General features: G+C 34.7%; 3 protein-coding genes across 6 annotated transcripts; 2 read left to right on the forward strand and 1 right to left on the reverse strand.

The window, feature by feature from the left end:
- Positions 1 to 4,109: 4,109 nt before the first annotated feature.
- Positions 4,110 to 6,337, reverse strand: LOC143578497 (protein-S-isoprenylcysteine O-methyltransferase B-like). 3 transcript variants are annotated; one of them, XM_077062064.1, is made up of 3 exons: positions 6,201 to 6,337; positions 5,093 to 5,173; positions 4,111 to 5,022 (listed from the first exon to the last, which is right to left on the reverse strand). In XM_077062064.1, the coding sequence occupies exons 2-3, from the start codon at positions 5,169 to 5,171 to the stop codon at positions 4,427 to 4,429; spliced, it is 675 nt and encodes a 224-aa protein (XP_076918179.1). In that variant the 5' UTR covers positions 5,172 to 5,173; positions 6,201 to 6,337; the 3' UTR covers positions 4,111 to 4,426. The 3 variants fall into 3 exon arrangements, with proteins under 3 accessions (XP_076918181.1, XP_076918179.1, XP_076918180.1); XM_077062066.1 differs by lacking the exon at positions 5,093 to 5,173 and having other exon boundaries at positions 4,110 to 5,022; positions 6,201 to 6,308; XM_077062065.1 differs by lacking the exon at positions 5,093 to 5,173 and having other exon boundaries at positions 4,113 to 5,092; positions 6,201 to 6,317.
- Positions 6,338 to 11,141: 4,804 nt separating this feature from the next.
- On the forward strand, positions 11,142 to 13,139 carry LOC143578498 (uncharacterized). The gene is made up of 3 exons (XM_077062067.1): positions 11,142 to 11,435; positions 11,990 to 12,130; positions 12,865 to 13,139. Exons 1-3 carry the CDS (start codon positions 11,238 to 11,240, stop codon positions 13,006 to 13,008), a joined length of 483 nt encoding a protein of 160 aa, XP_076918182.1. The 5' UTR covers positions 11,142 to 11,237; the 3' UTR covers positions 13,009 to 13,139.
- Positions 13,140 to 15,550: 2,411 nt separating this feature from the next.
- On the forward strand, positions 15,551 to 20,481 carry LOC143578494 (putative anion transporter 4, chloroplastic). Of its 2 annotated transcripts, XM_077062060.1 has the most exons (8): positions 15,551 to 16,104; positions 17,043 to 17,269; positions 18,201 to 18,552; positions 18,636 to 18,680; positions 18,767 to 18,913; positions 19,008 to 19,145; positions 19,965 to 19,998; positions 20,133 to 20,481. In XM_077062060.1, the coding sequence occupies exons 1-8, from the start codon at positions 15,676 to 15,678 to the stop codon at positions 20,315 to 20,317; spliced, it is 1,557 nt and encodes a 518-aa protein (XP_076918175.1). In that variant the 5' UTR covers positions 15,551 to 15,675; the 3' UTR covers positions 20,318 to 20,481. The 2 variants fall into 2 exon arrangements, with proteins under 2 accessions (XP_076918175.1, XP_076918176.1); XM_077062061.1 differs by lacking the exon at positions 19,965 to 19,998.
- The last annotated feature ends 2,625 nt before the right edge of the window (positions 20,482 to 23,106 follow it).

The following is a 23,106-nucleotide window of genomic DNA, read 5'->3' on the forward strand; positions in this document are numbered from 1 at the left end:
AACAAAAAAATTTAGCTGGGTTAGTGTCAAAGGACTTAACGTGAAAGGGATTTCAAACATAAAATATGTTTTCTGTCTTTTCTTTTGCTAAAGGACGCTCATTGAAAATACATGCCCTAGTTGCCGTGGCGCATATAATGTATATATGAGTGGGCCCTCGGGTGGGCAAAAGTGAAATTGCACTAACTTTGACGTTTTTACTAATTTCGTGAAAATAACGTCAAAGGTGGCGGAAGGTTAATCAGACATCATGTGGTGGCGTTGATGGCCGAAAGACAAAGGTACATGCACCAATCAGTGGGTGTCCCAATGGTTGAATGTTATGTGTCTTATGTCCAAGGCTTGATGCAAAACTACTATCGAGCCGGGGGTCTCACTAAAAGCAGTCTCTCTATTCCTACGAGGTAGAGGTAAGACTGTCTACATCTTACCCTCCTCAAACCCTACCATAGCTTTGCTATTGGTGGGATTTACTGAGTACGATGATAATGATGATGATGATGATGATGATGATGATGACGCCCATTGAAAATACGTTCAAACATAAAGGACATCTTTGCCATTTTATCTAAAAAAAATTAGGGTGCTACAAAAACTTTTTAAATATACAGAAAAATCACTGCATTTCTTCTCTCATCCGCTCACAACACCCTAAAACTCTCTCTATATTATAAAAATCTCACTCACTAAATTTGATAGACAGATTGTGAATGCTCTCACAACCCCACCCTATAATTTACAAACTCCCGTTACATACATTTTGAGGATGAGCCAAGAATGCTCTAAAAGCAGCAAATTTAGGGAAAACATTCATAAAAGCACCACTTAGCATTCTCATATCTTCCTCTATATTCAAATCCAAAATTACAATAAAAATCATTACATTTCTCTCTCTCTCAATTAAATAATATTTTTTATGCATTTATCATTACATTTTCTTTCTTTAACTCACAATTGTCTTCGTCATCGACACCATCGCTGATTCCAATTCCCACGTAAGATTTGAATTAGAAATTGATAAATAAACTGATTAGGAATTCGAATGTAACTGAATTTGGAATTCATATCAATTGATGTCAGTTCATAACAATTCATATAAACTGATTAGGAATTCGAATGTAACCAAATTGACTAAAATTTCAATTGAATTTAATTTGGGTTTTGTTTAGAATCCAAGATTATGTATAAGATCCTTTGGATTATGGTCGATGAATTAGTTGATTTGTAAGATGAATTAGATCTCAAAGTTAGATTTAGGTTATTTACAAAAATGCCACCACGTGATTTTGAAATCGACGCTTAATCGATTAATGTACATTTTTTTACGATAAGGATTATTGTATGATAACTTAACTATGTGTGTGTGTGGGTGGGTGTGGGTGTGTGTGGGTGTGTGGGTGTAAATTGAGGTGGACAAATAGGGTGGCCACAATCAGTGAAACTTAGGCATTGGTAAACCCGAGTGTTGTCAGTCACAAGTGTTGAGTGGGTGACTATACACGACTTTGGGCGGTTTTCATTACATACCAGAACTTAAAAAAAACAAATTAGTGTAACCTAATAAAGAACCACGATTTGGCCAAATAGAAAGATCGCGACACAAACCTTCTCTTTTAGTATATGGGTCGCGGCATGACTTGTTGCTCGTTTGTCTGTCACTTTATTGTAATCATTTTTTATTTTAATGAGAAAGCAAAATTTTAACACTTGCAATGTTATGTAAAATTCATATATTTTATAAAAGAAATGTTGTAGAAAAATTAAGTCAAGATCATTATAGTTAATTTTCTTAATGAAGCTTTTGTAAATTGAAAGAGAGAGGAAACGAGTTTTGTAAGAGAACATGCTTAGCATATGTCACGATGATCCTTCCAAGTTGAACATGAAAGAGAAGTACATGTTACGCTTACCTTGAAAGAAAGAAGTGAATGGTGGTCATTACACATGTTAGTGAGACGTTTGTAACGTTGATCTCTCTTAATCGGAATCAATGGGTGGGCATACGGTATAGTAGATAATTTTCATCCAAACCACTATACATCATGATGTTTGTGGTTGATTTGCTAACTATTGCACTTTCTTTCCAAAAGATACCAATCTTTTAATCAGTTAGAACCTATACACCCCTTCTAGGTTTTAACAAGCACCATCAGTGCACATTGATGTCGATTGAGGTCTTATTACTTCGTGCATTCTTGATATATTCGGTATATTTTCTTGTTGACATATATTTTTGAGCAAAATTTTTGGATCCTAGGTATGTTTAAGGTTACAGTAAAGTAGAGAAGATGAAATTAAAGGAACCTAGGCGGCTTATATTGATAAAGGGTAGATTAAGGTACGCATACTAACCAAAGGGCCTATGGATTGAGGGCCTATGGACTGATTGTATTAAGATGTGATGGAAATGTATTCAGCTCGTGTGGTTGAGAGTTCTTATTTAAAGACAAAAAAGGAGGAAAAAGGCTTTACATAATGTTCACACTCACAAGATCAAAGAACAGGTGGACTGGTGGTCCATGGTCAATGCAGATCAGCCGCGGGGATCAATCATCGGGTTAGCAGATGACACACAACTTATCCTCACATGTTAGGCTATAAATAGAAGACTTGAGTAACTTTATTCCTCACCACTTTGCTCTACACAATATACATACACATTCATTGAAGATCTATCTTTATTACAAAATCAAATTGAAGAGGAGAGACCAAGATTAAACTAAGAGCAAAAGAAGAGCACAAGCTACATTCTTTATTCATTACTGTATTATATTGAGGGGCACTAGATGTTTTAATGATTGTATTGATGATATAGAAGTGTAACACTATCTTGATATAATGTTATCATTGTAATTGGGCTCAGAACTCTATCTTGATATAAAGTTATATTTATTTGAGAGAATGCATTGTCTTGACATAGTGTGTTGAAGAAGGTGATCATTTCCTTGGAATAGTGAAGCGTGTGTTTGGTGACACCTATTAGTTAGGGAGACGTCTATTGAAGAAAACTCTCAATCAGATTATCGGAGAGAGGACTAGAGTGGATTAGATGACATTCATTTAAACCTTTATAAATCAGTTGTGTCATTTCTGTCCCTTAAATTATCTACTTATCGCATTTACTATTATTGTGTTGTGAACAGAGTTTAACAAAGTCATTAGCATTTATTAAATAATCTAAAACATAAGAAAACCTACATTTTCTATTTTCTATTCAACTAAATAATATTTTTTTTTATATTTATATAATTTTTTTTCTTCTCTACTCATAACCACTTTCTAAAATATTAAAAACTTACAGAGAGTAAAAAATGTTTCTCCAAATTTACACATGAACAGTAACTTTTTCTTTTTTTCCACTCATAACCATATACCCACTCACATAAATATGGATGAGTTGTCAATGCTCTAAAATAAGTTAAAAGATTTTGTAAAAGTTTTTTAAATTTTTAATAATTTTGATATTTGTAAAACTTTTTGCATTTATTTGTAATAATTTGTATAGAAAAGTGAAATGTGAACTTCTATAAAGATTCATAAAGCTTGTTAAAAAAAAGAGAACTGAGTAGTTTACTTTATAAATCTTTTAACTTTTAATTATGTGTTAAATTAAACAAAATGAAATTAGAAAATAAATACTTTGTTACAAAAATATGCATCTAAGGTAAGAGATGGTTGAGATGGTTATGATGTGAAAATGTATGAATATTCGTAAAGTATTATAGATTCGAGAGGAAATAGTGGCTCCAAATGATAAGGCTGTGTGTAGTGGGCATCAACATCGGGCGATTTCCGGCGTGAATGGGCGACAACACCGCTCCTACGGTGATTTTGGGGGCGACGGGGGGGGGGGGGTGCGCCAACTATTTGTCGCTCTTCTCTTCTGCTTCTCTTTCTGATTTTTATTATTATTATTATAATAATAATAATAATAATTGATTTTGTATATGATATATATATATTAGGCTATAACACCATTACACCCTAAAAACAAAACCTACTCTTTACTGACTAGACGTCACATGCGTAAAACGCCCTATTTTGTAGTCCCTCCACTACATATAGCTTAAGAGAATTGTTTATATCAAAGTTGATTAGGATGCCTTAATTAATCTACTAGGCTCTTCTTAGCGAGTGAGTGAGTTGAGCCACCTTGACTCATCTCGTTTATTCTTAACGAGTTGAGCCAACTCGTTTAAACTAACAAGCATCACCAAAAAAAACTAATAATTAATCATTGCAAAACAAGCAATTTGATATACATATCGAATGATAATCTTAAAAGTGTCATACATTACCTAAACAACAAAAATAACTTACATGTCAAAAGCAACCATGAAACTAAATCCAAAGCTTCAAGCAAACTTTACGCTTTGCAACAAATTAATCAAAACACAGATGGCAATATTTCACTTTCAATCTTTCATCACTCCACAAACGGAATCCCAGAAGGAACCCGTTTAGCAAACTCCTCATACTCCCCGAAAAACTGTCTCAAAAAGTACTCTTCATACGGTATTCTTCTATGAAAAAAGTTCCAAACGACTAGAGTAAATGCAACGGTTGAAACAGGGTTACACAACATTATTTGGGTACCAACTGACCAAATCAAGAAACCTGTGTACCCTGGATGACGAACAATACTATAAACTCCATGAGTTATTAACTTATGATGCTCTTCATGATACCTTTGAATAAGATGAGTAAAAGCCCGTCCAGCGGTTATAATAGCAAGTTTTCTTATTATTTCCCCAATAATAACCATTAAAAGCCCAAAATTGCTAATCCACCATTTTTCCTTTAACCCGGGGAAAAAGTAAAGCTCGAGTAAATATTCAAGAATCGACAGGATCATGGCCAAGATGTATTGTTGGCTGATTAATAATGATTTAAGTGTCACGTTTGATTTCCTGTGAAATATGATTGCTAAAAGATATTCAGAACCGTGAAAGAAGATTACTGCAATAAACATTTGGGATAACTGTCTGGAAGCAGTATGGTTGAATAACTCTGTCATTTTCCCTGGTTAGTAGAATATTACGGATTTAGGGTTTACGTTTGATTAAGTGATAAGGTGTGTTTTACTTCAGACCTGAAAACGAAAAGCTGCTCAGAAGTTTGATTGCAACCTCCGTATTTATATCACCCAGAAATTGCTTCAAAAAAATCATTTCTGCAAACAAAACAAAACGTTACAGTGTTACACGTAGTTGTCAATAGTCAATAGCAGTCAATAGCGAGAAGCTACATATATGCTACGTAGCGATGGCGACGAAATAGTGCCCGATATTTCATGTTTTAGTGTAAAGTAGAAGAAAACTTAAGACATGTTTTGCATTGGAGTAGTCAACTATTGTAGCAATTATAATCAATAAATAAACATTCACACCACCTAAATAACTAAAATAAAGGTGAAAAAAAAGAAAATTTACAGAACCCTCGCTAAACGGCCTATGGCGACATATGAACTGTACGCTACGTAGCGCGTTATAGCTAGCGCTAGTGTCGCTGTTGACAACTATGTGCATGATTCGGTCAAAAAGAGCTTGGAAACACTTAATCATAAAAAACCGAAAATCAAAACGACAACCAAACCGTATGCATAACCAGGAAAAAAAAACAAACCAAATTGTGAATTCAGTTTTCGGTTCCATTATCGGCTCCAAAAATCTTGGTTATTGGGATAACCAAACGGAATTCAATCGACACAGAATAATAACCAGTTCAATTCGGTTCGGCGAGACACATTTCTAATTCGGATCGGTTCTGTGTGCAATGTGTTTAATCTTTCTTTACTCAATTCTAGGGCTTTGTTCCAGCAAATTAGTCAAATACTCGAACCTACAATTCGCGATAGAGCTAAAAAATAACAAATTGAGGCTTCAATTCATCACTCAGATTGGCTGAATGTCTTTATTACATAAACAGTGACTAAAAATAAATCAAACTAAAGTAAGTCTTAATCGTAAATTCCTAATTTTATAAACCCTAAACCAGTAAACAAGTAACAAAAACAAAATTGAAACATTTAGACAACAAATTCGGATATAAAATTGGAAACGAAAGCTTGAATTGCACAGAAAAAAGGAATAAATTGAAAATCATGAACAGTTTTACGAATTTTACTGTGAAATAAACGGTCAACAAAACCACGTTTGACTGTGTTATAGTAGTAATTGAAAAGAAAGAAGGAAGCTTACACAATATTAGGTCAAAGTTAGTAGAGCTGATCGGAGAACACGGTGAACAGTTTGATGGCGCCGCCGATGCCGAACGGAGTACGTTGGATCTGAGCTTACGTACACTCTTAAGATGCTTCTGTTAGAGCTTCAACAACACCACTGGTTTAAGGTTTTTAATAAAAGATAAAAGAGAAATCTGCATTTTGTCTCCCTGCTATATGGACCAATTCGACAGGTTAAACACTGAAAAAGATTTTGCAAACTTTGGACCATCGTGATGTTTGGGCGGGTCAATCTGACACCTTCCGTTAAATATTTTTGTTAAAGTCCGTTGATTTGAAGAGTATTTAAGACTTTTTACAAACGTAATTTTGGCCGGTCACATCTGTGCCCCTCTGTTAGCTATATTTTTTAAAAGCTTGAAAAAACCAGCTTGCCGGGAAAAATGACAGTCTGACCACCGGATATTATCGTCTTCCTCCTTCCTCCATACTCTTCCCCAGGAAAAAACGATCCGTTTCGTCGATTTTAAGCTAAAATTACAATAAAAAAACGACCCGTTTCGTCGATTTTGAGATAAAATTACAATAAAAAACGACCCGTTTCGTCGATTTAGAGATAAAATTACAATAAAAAACGACCCGTTTCGTCGATTTTGAGATAAAATTATAATAAAAAACGATCCGCTTCGTCGTTTTTTAGTGAAAAGTTTACTAAAAAACGATCTGTTTCGTCGTTTTGAACGAAAAGTTTGTTAAAAAACGGGCCGTTTCGTCGTTTTTTAGTGAAAAGTTTACTAAAAAACGAGCCGTTTCGTCGTTTTTGAACGAAAAGTTTACTAAAAAACGGTCCGTTTCGTCGTTTTTGAACGAAAATTTTTTTAGAAAACGGGTCGTTTCTTCGTTTTTTAGTGAAAAGTTTACTAAAAAACGATCCGTTTCGTCGTTTTTTAGTGAAAAGTTTACTAAAAAACGAGCCGTTTCGTCGATTTTGAACGAAAAGTTTGTTAAAAAACGAGCCGTTTCTTCATTTTTAGTGAAAAATTTACTAAAAAACGAGCCGTTTCTTCGTTTTTAGTGACAAGTTTACTAAAAAACGAGTCGTTTCTTCATTTTTTAGTGACAAGTTTACTAAAAAACGAGCCGTTTCTTCGTTTTTTAGTGACAAGTTTACTAAAAACGAGCAACTTCTTCGTTTTTTAGTGAAAAGTTTACTAAAAAACGAGCCGTTTCTTCGTTTTTTAGTGACAAGTTAACTAAAAAAACGAGTCGTTTCTTCGTTTTTTTAGTGAAAAGTTTACTAAAAAACGGTCCGTTTCGTCGTTTTTGAACGAAAATTGTACTAAAAAACGGCCCGTTTCGTCGTTTTTGAACGAAAAGTTTACTAAAAAACGGTCCGTTTCGTCGTTTTCGGACGAAAAGTTTACTAAAAAACGAGCCGTTTCTAAGTTTAAAAAAACGTGCATATATATATACGGACTATATATATACGGAATATATATATACAGACTATATATATACGGAATATATATATACAGACTATATATATACGGAATATATATATATACAGAGTATATATACACGGACTATATATACGGAATATATATATATATATATATACAGACTATATATATACGGAATATTTATATACAACAAACATGCATATATATAGTTTCAATTCAAAAGCTTAATATATATTACATATTGTGTAGTCTTATCAAATGTTAGTTCAGCTCAATTGATTGGTGTTGTGTGCTATTAAACTAGGGTCAGGGGTTCGAACCTCACCCTTTACACGAATTCTTGGTATTTAGTTCTAGGATTAATGATAGGCTCAGGGGTAAAACGGTAAATTCAACGTTTTTTGGTCAGTCAACTGACGGCAATGAGTCAGATTGACCCGCCCAAATATCACAATGGTCCAGAGTTCGCAAAATCTTTTTCAATGGTTAACCCGTCGAACGTCGATATAAACCAGGGAGACAAAATGCAGATTTCTCAAAGATAAAATCAGCCTTACATTATGGATGACCCGGATGTACAGGTTCGAATCCTGATTCCGACCGGATTTTACGAGAGCATTAAAACTTGTCGTGTTTTTGGGTGGTGTGAGCCAACTGGGTTTTACCGGGATCGCCAAGCCAAACTCAGATGCCAGCGTGGATCCCGATTACGTCAACATAGTTGGCCTGAGTGGGGTGGTGGGGCGCGACGTGTTCGCGCAGTGAGATAACTTAACTGTGAAAGTCACCGTAAAAAAAAGATTGTTAATAATCACTTGATTGGTTAAGTGACAAAAGATGTATGACCGACGTGTTAGGTAAAATGATGAGAAATATGTAGTTCTTACTTGAGACATGATGGATAAAATAGGTAAAAAAAAGTAGTTCAAAGCAAAAAAACTTGTAGATTGTAGAAAAAGGAAAATAGAAAATGTGGTTCATATATGTAACGATTTCATACATATCTTTCTTTCCACATTGGACTAGCTTCACTACAAGGTTAACTTGTCTCTCTAAGTATACGCTGATAATACTACTTTATGTTAATAACGGTCAAACGTTATCGCCTTTGTTAAGTTGGGAGTGTTCAAAAGTTGGTATCGCTTAATAGTTTAGCGACAAACTATAACAAAATAATATGATGTTGATAGTATAATAGAACATGAATGTATTTAATGATTTTTTTAGAAATAGGGCATTCGATGAGAGAAAACCCTAAGTTTGCAGTATACCGAACGTGCATGTAACCTATTTTGACAAGATGCAAGGTGCTATTAAAGTAATTGTTTATGATATTTTCCCCCAAACGTCTCGCTCTATACAGGAAACGTGTATGACAAACAAATAGTTTATGTTACCGATGTTGATGTTATTAAACCTCCGTCATTAAATTAAGTGAGAAAAACTTTTAAGGATCAAATGTTGAAAGTTAAAAAAGTTTTAAACCGTTAAAAATGTATGGTGGCTAGATTGGAATGTTTTCATCATGACAACAAAGTGCAATATAGGTACAAAGTTTGGCCACTATTCCCCGGCGTCTGTGCTCTCTTTGTATGATATACATTTTTTGTCACTAGCGTGTATAATTTAAATAATGAACATCATAGTACAAAGATGATCCAAAATTAAATAACTGAGAGGCTTAAACGGACATTAAACTAACGTAAACCCATTCCTTTGTCTCGGTGTCATGAACGCATGTAGCTCTGACGCAACAATAGTCGTACTCTTAACAAGTTAAGAACTTTACACAATAATCCTACTTTAGATAATTTCATTTTAAGTATCCTAGTTTAGCATTGATGTCACATGCAAATTATATCACCTATAACCATGCAATCATTATATTCTATTATAGGCTATAGATGTTAGGTAGGCGAATATATGACTCGTGCTAAGAAAAGTTATAGGAATAAATTCGCTTGTGAACGTTGAAACCTTGAGGCTTCGAAGGGCTCATGATAGGAGTGCAAACGAGCCGAGCTGCTTGTGAGCCACTCGGGATCGGTTCGCTAAAAAGCTTGAACGAGCCGAGCTTAATCGAGCCCGAGCCCGAGCTCAAGCCTAAAAGTAAGCTCGTTTAATAAACGAGCCCGAGCCCGAGCTTCACCTATCGAGCTCGAGCCGGCTCGCGAGCCTAAACGAGCTTGCCATTTATATAATTTTTTAAAATATATATTTAATAGTTATTAATTAATATATATAGTGTTATAAAAAATAAATATAAATAACTAAATAATATATATATATATATATAAAATTTTATTTATACAAAAAATTATAATAGAAAATAATATATAAAAATAATTATATTATTAAAAAAATAACTAATAAATGGTAAACGAGCTTAGCTCGAGCTTGAAAATCTACTCACGAGCTGAGCTCGAGCTTTGGAAATAGAGCTCGAAACGAGCCGAGTTCGACCTCGAACTCTGTGTAAGTTAAACGAGCCGAGCTCGAGCCTGGTCGAGCTCAGGCTCAGCTCGGCTCGTTTGCACCCCTAGCTCATGGTCAACATCACACACCAATTCATTTATGTTTACTTAAAAAGAAGTACGTCTTGTTATTAGTCTAACTAAAAACCAAATTAACATATTATAATTAGTCGTATTTATTTACGCTAACTTCTTATTCCTTGTTTTTCTTAGAAAGTTTTTTCAGTATATCATATTTGCCTTCCATAGTGTTATTAACTTATGGGCGTGGGTCCCACGGCCCAATATTTATTTGTTTAGTAGTGTGAATTTACTCGTTAACATCTGAAATTTTATATACGTAGTGTAAGTTTACCCGTTTTTTATTAGAAAATTTGAGCCCAACCCCCTCGTTTACACACACTTTTATGTATTAAGTCGGACCTTCTCCACGTTTTCTTCCAAACTTCGCACGTGATGCCTGTGTCGCCTCCATAGGGTTTTTCACCAAAACAATACAATGACCTTGTTGGCACAAGAATACTACAAAACAATTAATTTCATATGAAGTACATTACTTCAGCACAAATGTCACATGCATTGTTGCAAAAATCCCGACTAGACACCTACTAATCCACGATTAATCGCTAGTTCTCACTTCAATGATTACTTTTGGGCTCGTCGGCTAATTAATCGGTCGAGGGTTTTATCCGGCCATAATAGGCGGTTCAGGGTGAGATTCCAACCAAAATCAGCGGTTTCCAGCGAGATCCAGCAAAAGCCAGCGGTTTCCAACGAGATTTCAGCCATCTTCTGGCCAAAATATATGTGTGTGTATAAAACTAAAAATTATATAAAAATATGTGCATGTATATATATAAAAGTGAAAAACATACATTAAAGTTTGATTCAATTAATCACGGTTAATTGTTTGTTCTCACCCCATTGCCTGACTACCCACTAATGATTTTATAGCATTGGTCACATGTAAACTATCTCTTTGACCTTTACTTATTCGTGAAACTATCACCAATAAGTCCAAAAAAGTGCACAACACCATAACCACTTATATATGTACTCACGTATGATTATTTTGTTTTAACGTTTGACATCCAAATCGAAACACAACAACTTGCACCCATGGCGAAGAAGAGCCCTCGAGACCATCTCCGAGTAACCGATGAAGATTCCGACCGAGTCACCAGACTCACCATCCCTCCGCAACCACCCGAAGCCTTCCACAGCTTCTACGAAGACTTCACTCTCAGAGGCATCCGAGTTCACCGATTCCAACCCGGTTCCATCTCTTGCTCCTTCACAGTCCCACCTCGTCTTACCGTAATAACATCCACTTATTATTAGTTTCTTATTCACTGATTGCGTTCATTTTATTATTTACACGTTTGTAACTTTTTCGAGTCCAACCGGTCATAAATAAATAATGTTTTGCTATTCAAAAAGGGGCTAGCTAGTAGGGGTGAGCAACGTTAACTGAAACTGAACCGAAATAACTGAGCCACACCTAACTCTTCAGTTTTTTCATATTTTCAAGCCTCTTTTCCTCTGTTTCATGTATTATATGTATTAATACTTTTATACTGTCATTTTCCTGTATTTATATCTCCCTTTCATTTCACTAATATCTCAATTTCATATATTTATACCTTCGTTTCATGTAGTTATACCTTCATTTTTATGTATTATTAAGCAAAGGTTTAGCACAAGTTTGATATTGGTTATTAACTGAACTGAACCGTTAACCGATCGGTTCGGTTCGGTTAATGCTAATAACCAAACCGAAGCGTGCACACCCCAAAATGCGTAGCCCGTTGTCTGTTTGCATTCTGTATGGATGTGAATTTGTGAACGGTACTCTCTTTTTATATGATCAGGATAGGAATGGAGATCTGGCGGCGGGTGCGATTGCGAATTTAGTAGATGAGATTGGCGCGACGATGGTGTATGAGAAGGATGTGCCGATGAATGTTTCGGTGGATATGTCGATTTCCTATCTTTCTACGGCCAAGGTTAATGTAAGTTTTGTTGCATCTTTAGCATTTGTTATTTATGCAAATGGTTTAAGATTTTCCCCAAAAGACATTCATTTTTTTTATAATCATGAACTCTAGAAATTGGAATTGAGTTGAAATCAGAGATCTTTTAGTTAATATTAATTTCATCGCTGTTTTTGCTAATTTGAAAGTTGAAACTAGGGGTGTGCATGAAACAAGATTAACCAACCTGTAACTGAATTAACCCAACCCAACCACATAACCGAAGGTTTGGTCTTGTGTTATTTCCAAAAACCGAATTTACAATTCGGTTTTGGTTTTGAATGTACCGAAAACCTAACCTGATCATGAAAACTGACTCTGTTATTGGATTTATGGATTATAATTTTAATTTTTTAATGCCGAGTAATTTATCGGAGAAATAATAAAAAGGGGTGGTCCAACAATTTTAGGTATAAATACTTAATAACTAATTTGTCATAATTTAACAAAAATATTTAGGCACAAATTTTTTATTTTGGGCCGTTTCCGTTTGGGCCCAAAAGTTTCAAGTCCAAATGACGAAACCGAATCAGTGTGAAAACCGAAAAAACAGAAACTTAACGGTTTTCAAAAACCCAAAAACCGAATTTGTCCTTAGAAATTGTTGCTCCTGGCTTTTGGGTATTATAGTTATGATGATCTTATATATAAGCTGATTATGTGACGGGTTCTTTGTTTAGATGTTTGTGTTTTAAAATGTGGGTTGTTGGCAGGATGAGTTGGAGATTAGTGCAAAGCTTCTTGGCGGGAAAGGGGCAGTGAAAGGAACTCTTGTTGTTTTGAAAAACAAAATTACCGGGGAGATTATTGCGGAAGGACGACATTCGTTGTTTTCCATAACAAGAAGCAAACTTTGAATGGGTAAAGGTTGGTGTTCTGGTTGGATGAGGCTGAAGCATGTTGTTTACAGTGCCTGCTCTTTGTATAGAATAAAGCTACATCGTTGTCGGTTTTGGACATGGCTATGAAAGTTGCTATGGGTTATAACGATCCGGCTATGAAAGTTGCTGTGGGTATCGCTTACATATAGTTCATGTTTCTCGTATATGTTTTACATTCAGTTATTTTCATGTTTCTCATACTTGTTTACATTTCTGAGGCATGAATCTTTACAGCAATGAAACCACTTGGAAAGGAGTGGTCCGTTTTTGTAAGAAGAAAGTTGATTTTTAAGATCTATTGTGCTATTCGAAGTTCTGGCTCGGGTTTGAAAAGTGGCTTATGTATGCGCTGCAATACCATGAAAACAGAAGAAAATTGAACTGCTTCACTAGAAAAATAAGCATCAGGTTTTAGGTATAACTTACGGTTCAAATTTAATATCACGAAAAACTGACTACTTAAACGGACATGATTAAATCTGAAGGTGGTTGAACTGCCTTAAACGGCGGTTGACTCACCGAGGTCATGTATAACAAAAATGTAGCTAAAATAAAAGAGAAACGGGTCAAATAGTTTCAAAATCACTGAAAGTGTATTCAAGTGGATGAACAAAAGGAATAGCCATAACTAACAATCTGCTTTCATCAATAATCATGGTTTCTTTGACCATAGGGTTAAGAGTAGCCATGTTCAATAGACCCTGACCAATACTTCAAAATCTTGAAAAAGACGCAAGGACACAATAAAAGTTATTAAAGAAATGACAAACCTAGTGCACGAGGCTTTCGCATGAATATGATCTAGGAGGGCATTGCACCAATTTGAGCCTAATGTAAGCATCACATTTATACAAGAGATTTTTTTCACGACTCAAACCCATGATCACCAGATCACATGGTAGCAACTTACAAGAATTTAATAAATAGTGTAACCCATATATTTTTACCCAAAATGTATAATAACCAATTAGTCATTAGTTAACAAAATAATTAGATCCAAATTTTATTATTTTTCCCCCCCCCCCCCCCCACCACAAAAAAAAAAAGAGTAAAGTGCCATTTTCGTCCTCGTGGTTTAGCAAATAATGCGAATTTAATCCAAAAAGTTTATTTTTTGCATATGGACCCTCCACGTTTCCCAGTTCTTGCCAATTACATCCAAATCACTAACTTCGTTAAATTTAATCGTTAAGTCAGGGGTAGACATGTCTTTTCACTATTTCTTTATTATAATACTTATTTTAGTGAACTGTGGTTTTCATCCCTCTAGTTTGTCCAAATCTGCAGTTTTAGTCCAGTAGTTTCAAATTTGCAATTTTCTTCCCTATGGTTTCATTTCACTTGCAATTAAACCCGAATTTCCTAATATCGTTAAGTCTGGTAGTTAAACCCATCAGTGTGCCCTTCAAGTGAGGGGCAATTTTGTTCCTTGTTTTTTTCCTTTCCCCCAAATACACCCAACCCCTCACATGAGGGTGCTTGCGAATTAGGACTGAAGTTTATTTAGGGAGAGAAACGACAAAACTAGTCGTCACGTGAGGGGCACGCAAATGGATAAACAACCAAAATTAACGAGGTTAATAACTTCGGGTTTGATTGCAAGTGAAATGAAACTACAAGTACGAAAATTGCAAACTTGAAACTGTTGGACTAATACCACAGATTTGGACAAACCACAAGGACGAAAACCGCAGTTCACTAAAATAAGTATTATAATAAAGAAATAGTGAAAAGACATGTCAACCCCTGACTTAACGATTAAATTTAATGAAGTTAGTGATTTGGATGTAATTGGCAAGAACTGGGAAACGTGGAGGGTCCATATGCAAAAAATAAACTTTTTGGACTAAATTCACATTATTTGCCTAACCACAAGGACGAAAATGGCACTTTACTCAAAAAAAAGAAGGGCAATTTCAAATAAATAATCTCACATTTTGTGTATTGCCCGATAATAATCTCACATTTAAATATTTCTGCAAACGGTCCAACATTTGGACTATTTTCTTCTCTCAACGGGCCTCCGTTAAAAAAAACTTTACGTCATTAAGTCTGTTTCCGAATTTCAAACCGATGTTTTAGGGCTTTTGATCGGAAAAATGATACGAGTCGAATGATGTAAAGCTTATCTCGAAACGGTGATTCAGATGAATTGATTTTTGTTAAATGGAAATTCGAACACCCGAATTGAAACATTGTTTCGTCGTTTGGATCACCGCTTCGAGATAAGTTTTACATCATTCGACTTATATCCTTATTCCGATCAGAATATCTAAAACATCAGTTTGAAATTCGAGAAAAAAAACTTGACGATGTTAAGTGTTTGTTAACGGAGGCCCGTTAAGTGAAAAATAGTCAAAAGGTTAAAGCGTTGGTAAAGAGTTTTAAATGTGAGATTATTATCGGTCAAGATTATTATTTTCAATTTGCCAAAATAAAAAGTTCTGTCCAAAATATTTAAGCTCAAGTGACAAAACCAAAACCAATCAAAATCTAAACAAAAATTGTAAAGAAAAACCGAAACAAAAGGATTTTAAAATATTGGTTATTGTTAATTTTAGACGCTCATGATAAAAAAAAGCGAGAAGATGGAATCAACACGGATTAGAGCACACTCCACATCACCGAACACCACCTCACCAAATGTTTTCTCCGGCGGCGGTCAATCCACCGTCCCGTTTTCCTCCGGCAGCCATCCGTCAAAACCCTAGACAAACCAAACCAATCCAACCGCTTCAAATACTCTCCCAATCATCATCCGATTCAACCTCCAAACGAATCCAATTCCATCACGAACCATGCAGACTTCGAAACTCCTCTCGTTTGGTTCAAATACACATACCTAGGGTTTCATCCGACGATTCTCAGCCTATTGTTTCGGTTAGTGGAGATGAAGGTGAAGCTTCGGAGCCGAGTTTTCTCGAGTTTATTACTTCCGAGAGAGTTAAAGTTGTTGCGATGGTGGCGTTGGCGTTGGCGCTGTGTAATGCGGATCGTGTCGTGATGTCGGTGGCGATCGTTCCGTTGTCGCAGTCTCGCGGTTGGAGTCAAGCGTTTGCTGGTGTTGTTCAGGTTGATTTTATTGCTTAATTTGTGGTTTTGATTGTAATTGTGGTTATAGTTTTGTTACATTGTTGTTCTAGGTCACTGGTTAAACATAAAATATGTTATTAATTAGTCAACTGCATAGTAATTGATAAGCTGTAGCCTGTAGGTTGGATCATTGGATTAGTGATTTAATAGATGTGTGTATAATTGATTGATGCGTTTATGAAAATGTCGAAACGGTTGAATTTCGTTAGTGTATTGTACTTCAAATATTTAGCACTTTCAGTTGATTTGAGTAAGTACAAGTTCTGTGAGTTTTGACGCTATTAACGACATTGTGTTCATATGTATTCATGAGTGTGTCAAAGCAAGTGCAAACTTCTTGCTAACGTCACACTCTGATGTGTAGTTCTTTATAATGACAGTTATAACACGCATACCGTTCATTTTTGACATATATATATATACTTATATATATATATATATATAGTGTTAGGATCAAAAAGAAACAGGCAAAAAGCTTTTAACGTGAGAAGTGTAAGAAGCGTTAGAGTAATTGTGCTCATTACCATTATGCTATAGTTTTGAACTAGAGTAATAATAATTAGTCTACTCATTTTGTTATTATTATACTCTATTGTCAGCATGTTTACTCTAATGCTTCTTACACTTTTCACGTTAAAGGTGTTTGTACGAGACCCCACCCCTATCAATATATGTGTTATAATTGTTTGATTGAAGTTACATCAGACCTGAACATCCGTGCAGTCTTTGTAAGGGTTATAAGCGTATAAGCTTTAACAAGGTAGTAAATATCGACTATGATTAATTTGTAACTACCGTATGTATAGATAATATTTATTGTGAAATATCTAAACTTATGGATGTAAAGTAGAGACGTCTTTTATTAAAGATGTTGTACCTTTTTTTGTTTTCCAATTGATTAGCTGCATTGATGACAGTCATCTTTTCTTTGGGGTTACATGGTATCACCAATTGCTGGAGGAACTTTAGTGGACTATTATGGTGGTAAAATAGTTATGGCGTGTGGTGTAGCTTTATGGTCAATGGCTACATTTCTTACCCCATGGGCGGCCGAAAATTCTCTTTGGGCCTTACTTGGCATGCGTGCTTTGCTTGGAATTGCGGAAGGCGTTGCACTTCCGTGTATGAACAACATGATAGCCCGGTAATAACTCCCTACCCTCTTTGTCAGGCATATACTTATGAAAGAGTCAATTCAGATTATGTTTTATCTCTAACGGGTCAAATAGTCAAATGGGTCAGAATTAACTGCAAAGGGGGGGGGGGGGTATTGTTATTGCATAAAACCGTTTAAATCATTTTACTTCAAATGTATGTTATAGATGAAACAATATATATCAATATATGTAATATTATTTGACGCGTTGAATGTTTAAAAGTTCATTTTTTTTGTGCAAATTGTGTTTTGGGTTAGCCAACCTGTTTCAACGTGTGCCAAAAATTTCCATTTTGACCCTTTACTAACGAATACGAACGGGACATATTCGTATTCGCTTGTTTGACTTTAACCGAAGAAGTGATTGAACGCAGACAATAAACGAGCGGGGTTTGCTTGTCCTTGTTTGTTCGTTAAGATAATGAGTGTGTTCATGGTTGTTATGTTCATTCATTAAGAGTATAGCCGAATGAATTGATGATTATAACTAAGTTAACACCAATTAAAAGTAAACCTGAAAATCAATCTGATGGGCCTAAAAATTAAATAAAATAAGACTAAATTGCAATGTGATGTTTTAATTTTATAAAATAATGTAAACTGACAAACATAAATAAATTTGACTGAACGAAAATTCATGAACATAAATGAATGAACAAGACATGTGTTCATGTTCATTCGTTTAACTAAATGCACAACAAGTTTTGTTCATGTTCGTCCGTCTAAATAGACGAGCGCATTTAAACTTCCAGCTCCCGCCAAATGGTTCACTGAATGTTCGTTTCCTTTACAGGCCTGCCCTTTACCAACTCGTTTGACTCGCCCATTTTGCTACCTACTTACATGTTCATATCATTACACCAAATGATTGTTATTCAGTCAAAACTGAAACAGCGTTAATTTGTTTGACCTTTTTTAGATGGTTTCCACAAACTGAACGATCGAGGGCGGTTGCGCTTGCAATGGCAGGGTTTCAGCTCGGAAGTGCTATCGGGCTCACACTTTCTCCAATCCTCATGTCACAAGGCGGTGTCGGAGGTCCGTTTATAATATTTGGATTATCCGGATTCCTATGGGTTTTGGTATGGGTATCTGCAACATCTAGCACTCCAGAAAGAAGCCCTCAAATAACTAAATATGAGTTAGAATATATACAAAGCAAGAGGAAAAAAAGCCAAACGAAAACAGTAAAAATAATCCCACCGTTCAAACGTTTACTTTCAAAATTACCAACTTGGTCCCTCATTGTTGCCAATTCCATGCATAGCTGGGTATTTCATTTTCTCTTTATGTTTTACCATATGCAATAAAATATTATATTCTGGTACATGAACTTAAAACAATTTTTTGACAGGGATTCTTTGTTATTCTTTCATGGATGCCGATTTACTTTAAAACAGTAAGTCTTAGTGGCGTATTATGTTTCTCTATGGATATATAAATAATAGTCTATTGAAATAACCATATCATTATTGTTTTGTACAGATATATCATGTTGACCTTCGACAAGCAGCGTGGTTTAGTGCTGTTCCGTGGAGTATGATGGCATTAGTAGGCTACTTTGCTGGTGTTTTTTCTGACAAGTTGATTCAAAATGGTGTGACTGTAACTTTGACCCGCAAAATTATGCAGGTACGTTAATATTAATTAATATCTGATCTTTGTTTAGTTTGGTTTTAGGAGAAAAATGCTGTCTAAATTCTTCTTGCTTGAACTCTTCTTTCAGTCAATTGGTTTTATGGGACCTGGTACTGCTCTTATTGGTTTGATTATGGCAAAAAGCCCAGTAGTAGCATCTGCTTGGCTTACTTTAGCCGTCGGGTTGAAATCATTCAGTCACTGTGGCTTCCTTGTTAACCTACAGGTACTGTCTATTCTCTTGTGTCATGACTCATGACTAGATGTAGGCCTGCAAACGAACACGAATGAAGTATTTTCATGTCCGTTCGTTTAACTTTAACCGAACAGACGATCACGAATGAAGTATTTTCATGTCCATTCGTTTAACTTTAACCAAACAGACAATCAAACACGAATAATTAGACTAAAGGGTTTTCTTGTTCATATCCGTTCGTTAATAGTATAAACAAACATAATTTAGCAACTGCCAATTAAAAGTAAACGTGAACATTAATATGTTGGACCTAAAATATTAAAAAAGCTAGACTATATTGTAATGAGCCTAAAAATGAATGAATATATAAACGAACGACCTCAAACAAATGTAAACTAACAAACATAAACTAACTTAATGAGCGAATGTTAACAAACATTCATTAACATAAATGAGCAAACAAAACATGTGCTCATGTCCGTTCATTAATTAAATAAACGAACATAAACAAACTTGTTGTCGAACAGTTCACCTACGGTTCATTGAGCACTTGGTTCGTTTACACGTCTAACTAGAGATGACAAAATAGGCGAGTAGGGAATGTTTGGTTAGGTGCCAAAGTAGGTTTGAGCCAAAGCATGTAATTCTCATGTGCATTCCAACGTCCAAACAGATTGGGGCGGGTTCATCCACTGTGAAAGATACTAAAAAATATCTGATTAGAATACTGTACTTACAATGGAGGGGCAAAACTCAATATATAGGAAAGAAACCCTAATAACAAACTAGTACTGATTATAGTTGTCATTTTCCAACTGAGACTTACGTATTCAATTTACATTTGAGCAGGAGATTGCTCCACAGTATTCGGGTGTTCTACATGGTAAGAGTCTAAGAGACACTCTATTATTCACTTATATATGTCAGATTTTGACTAGAACTCGCACAACGGTGGACTTTAGTCTTCTACATTATGATTAAGTCTTTTCTTATAATCGTGTTATTGTTGTTGTATAGGTATATCAAATACTGCAGGCACATTAGCTGCCATACTGGGGACCGTTGGAGCGGGTTTCTTTGTGGAATTGGTGGGTTCCTTTCAGGGATTCTTATTGCTGACATCACTTCTCTATTTCTCAGCAGCAATGTTCTGGAACATATTCTCGACAGGCGAACGGGTAAATTTTGATGAAGGTAATTAGCTAGCTCTTTCGTGTACTCATTTCTGTAGATTTGTCAAAAAAATAAATGAATCATGTACATGTAAAGTGAGATGTATATGACGTTATTGCGTTACAATATGATATGGTCTATATCTTTTTATAGACTCTAATACACTGGTATGGAAGGTTTACTAGAGAACTACAAATAAATTCTCTCTTCTCTTCCACTCGATAAATCTTGACTGTCCATCTTTCTCATTCAATCCTTGATCAAAGTGATTGGATACTTCCATATCGTTCCTTTTGTTCTCTTGTTGAGAAGTGAGATCTTTGCCATATCGAAAGGGTCAAAAGTGGATTATTTTGTTCTCTAGTTATTCGAGGTTGTCTATGAACCACCATCTACACTAGTAAATATAAGTAATTATGTGATTATATACAAAAGCGTGATAAGAGAGTTTTGCAAGGAATTCAATGGTAGAATCAAAGAGAGAACAGAGAGAAGATTTGATCAAATCAAGTGTGTCTCATCCGTTCATTCATACTGGTGTATAACGGCAGCTAACTAAACTATTCCATCATTTGTTCTTGATGTGGGATATTAATACGATGCTGTGTAACGATACTTTATTCGTAACCAACTAAACTTTTTTACATGTAGTTCAAAAATTAAATCGAATTAATGTAAATGAGCTTGTGTGACATTTGATTGTAGTTGAAGAACCATTTAATGATGACAAGGTTTAGACTTGATAATGAATGAATATAATAATCTTCACGTGTTGAAAAAATTGTCCACGAACTATATAAATATTTTTAGCACTAATAACATAATGAAATTATTCTTAAAAGTAGAATAATTTTCAATGATTTGTGTAAGAAGAGTCATCAAAAGTTTAGCGTGTGAGGATTGAGGATGAAACAATCAAATTTTATCAATTTCAAGTTATGGTGGACCTAAAGCTCCAGGGACTAAGTTGCTGATTCGCTCTTAATCTCGGGTCTACCATGTTATAACAATACTCATTTTCTTTAGTTCAGGTTGGTCCTAGGTTAGTCCGAGTAGATACAAGTGCTCACCCCTAGTTGAGGATGTTGGTTTCCCTATGTAAATTCTTCGGCTCCACCCAATGGAACTAATACAAGGGAGAACGGTTTGAATTACGGTCATAGAAACTATTGGGGATCACATTTGATGATCTTCATGAGAAATAGGTACCGGGAAAGACTAAATGTGAATCAAAAGAATACACAAGATGTGGCGTCATGTATTACCTTGTCATTATTAATGGGATGATATTGATAGAGTTGGGTGTCTTATGCTAAATGAGTGATTTGTCTTTAACGTATGACAAAACTAGAAAATTATTTTCATGATTTCAAAAAACACTCTTTGGGTAAAAAAAAATTACTATACATATTTGGTAAATTGTTTCCCAACTACACTATTAAAAAACTAGAGTTTAGACTGTTTATGTTAAAGTTGACAAGTGAATATTAGTTTGGCCGTTGATTGATTACACTCTTATTTTAAATAGAAATTATGTTCGAAAGCATTTGTTGAAAATTACAAGGAAATACGTTGTCATATAAAGAACCATATAATAAAACAATTGTGCTATCAAACTAGTTGTTCTGTTGGTTGATATTTCCCTTTCGAATTTAATTCATCACCATATGCATTTTAAGACGTGGACCTCGTGGTGACTAATAAATAATCATCATAATAGATTATCAATATAATAACTAAACAAAAGGGTAAATATATTTCTATTATCTAATAAGAATAGTGATTTGACTTTTCAACTAAATATTCAAATCTTATCACAACAATTGCATAATTTTTTATGTTTCATAAATATTCTCACAATTATAAACAAAGGGCCAAATAATGTTTTAAAGATGAGACTTACTTGAAGAGAGACACTTAATACATATCTTTTTATGAACACCAACTAATTTTTTAGTAAAGTAACATAATAATCAATAAACACGTATATATATTATTTTAAATGTGATATATAAGATGATTATGGATTTATGGTGTTTATAATTCTCATAATTTTCTTACCTTAAAATTGATTTTGTATCAACGGGACTTAAATTTGGAGTAGACACTAGTTGATTTTATAATGTTAAGAAAGTTAAATTAGAAGTTGGAGGTGGGAATCCACTATTGGAATATGAAGGTTTGACTTAGATAATTAATCATGAAATCCTAGGATATTGCTTAAAAGGTATTTCTTTATTATGTCGACAATTTTATTTTAAATTATTGGTTCAACATATAAATATGTATTCAAGTGCAAAGGGTCTCAAATAACCCATCTAATAAAGTGAATCACTTAATTTTCAAGCTGATGTCATTTTCTTGAAACATATTCATTTGGGGTATAAAATGTACCATAAACACTTTTGGTGTTGAAAATGAATATAAAAGCATATTAAATTCACTATAGGAAAAGAATATATATTAATTGAAAGTGTAAAACCCAAACCTTCCATGAAATTAACAAAAATCCATGTTCCTTGTGTGAAATCAACTTTTAGGGCCTTTTGCCAATTATAAATATTTACAACAAATCAAATCACAACCATATTATAAAATAAGTATATTGATTTCTATTAATCCTAACTGTCAGTTTTTAGTCGTTGTCGGTCCCAACTAACCAATTGACTGCTGATGGTCCCATCTTTCAACGCATTTGTTCTCAATAGCCTACGACTAACAAAATCATAATGTCGTTACTTACATGTCGCCAGAAAAATCACATTTTTTGCTGGGAAATGTGAGTTTCCGATCAAAAATGTTTTTCCGGCGACAAACA

The sequence above is a fragment of the Bidens hawaiensis genome, unplaced genomic scaffold, assembly GCF_021521415.1.
Source record: "Bidens hawaiensis isolate Kalapana, Puna unplaced genomic scaffold, B.hawaiensis_p1.1 tig00029282_1, whole genome shotgun sequence".
NCBI lineage: Eukaryota > Viridiplantae > Streptophyta > Magnoliopsida > Asterales > Asteraceae > Bidens > Bidens hawaiensis.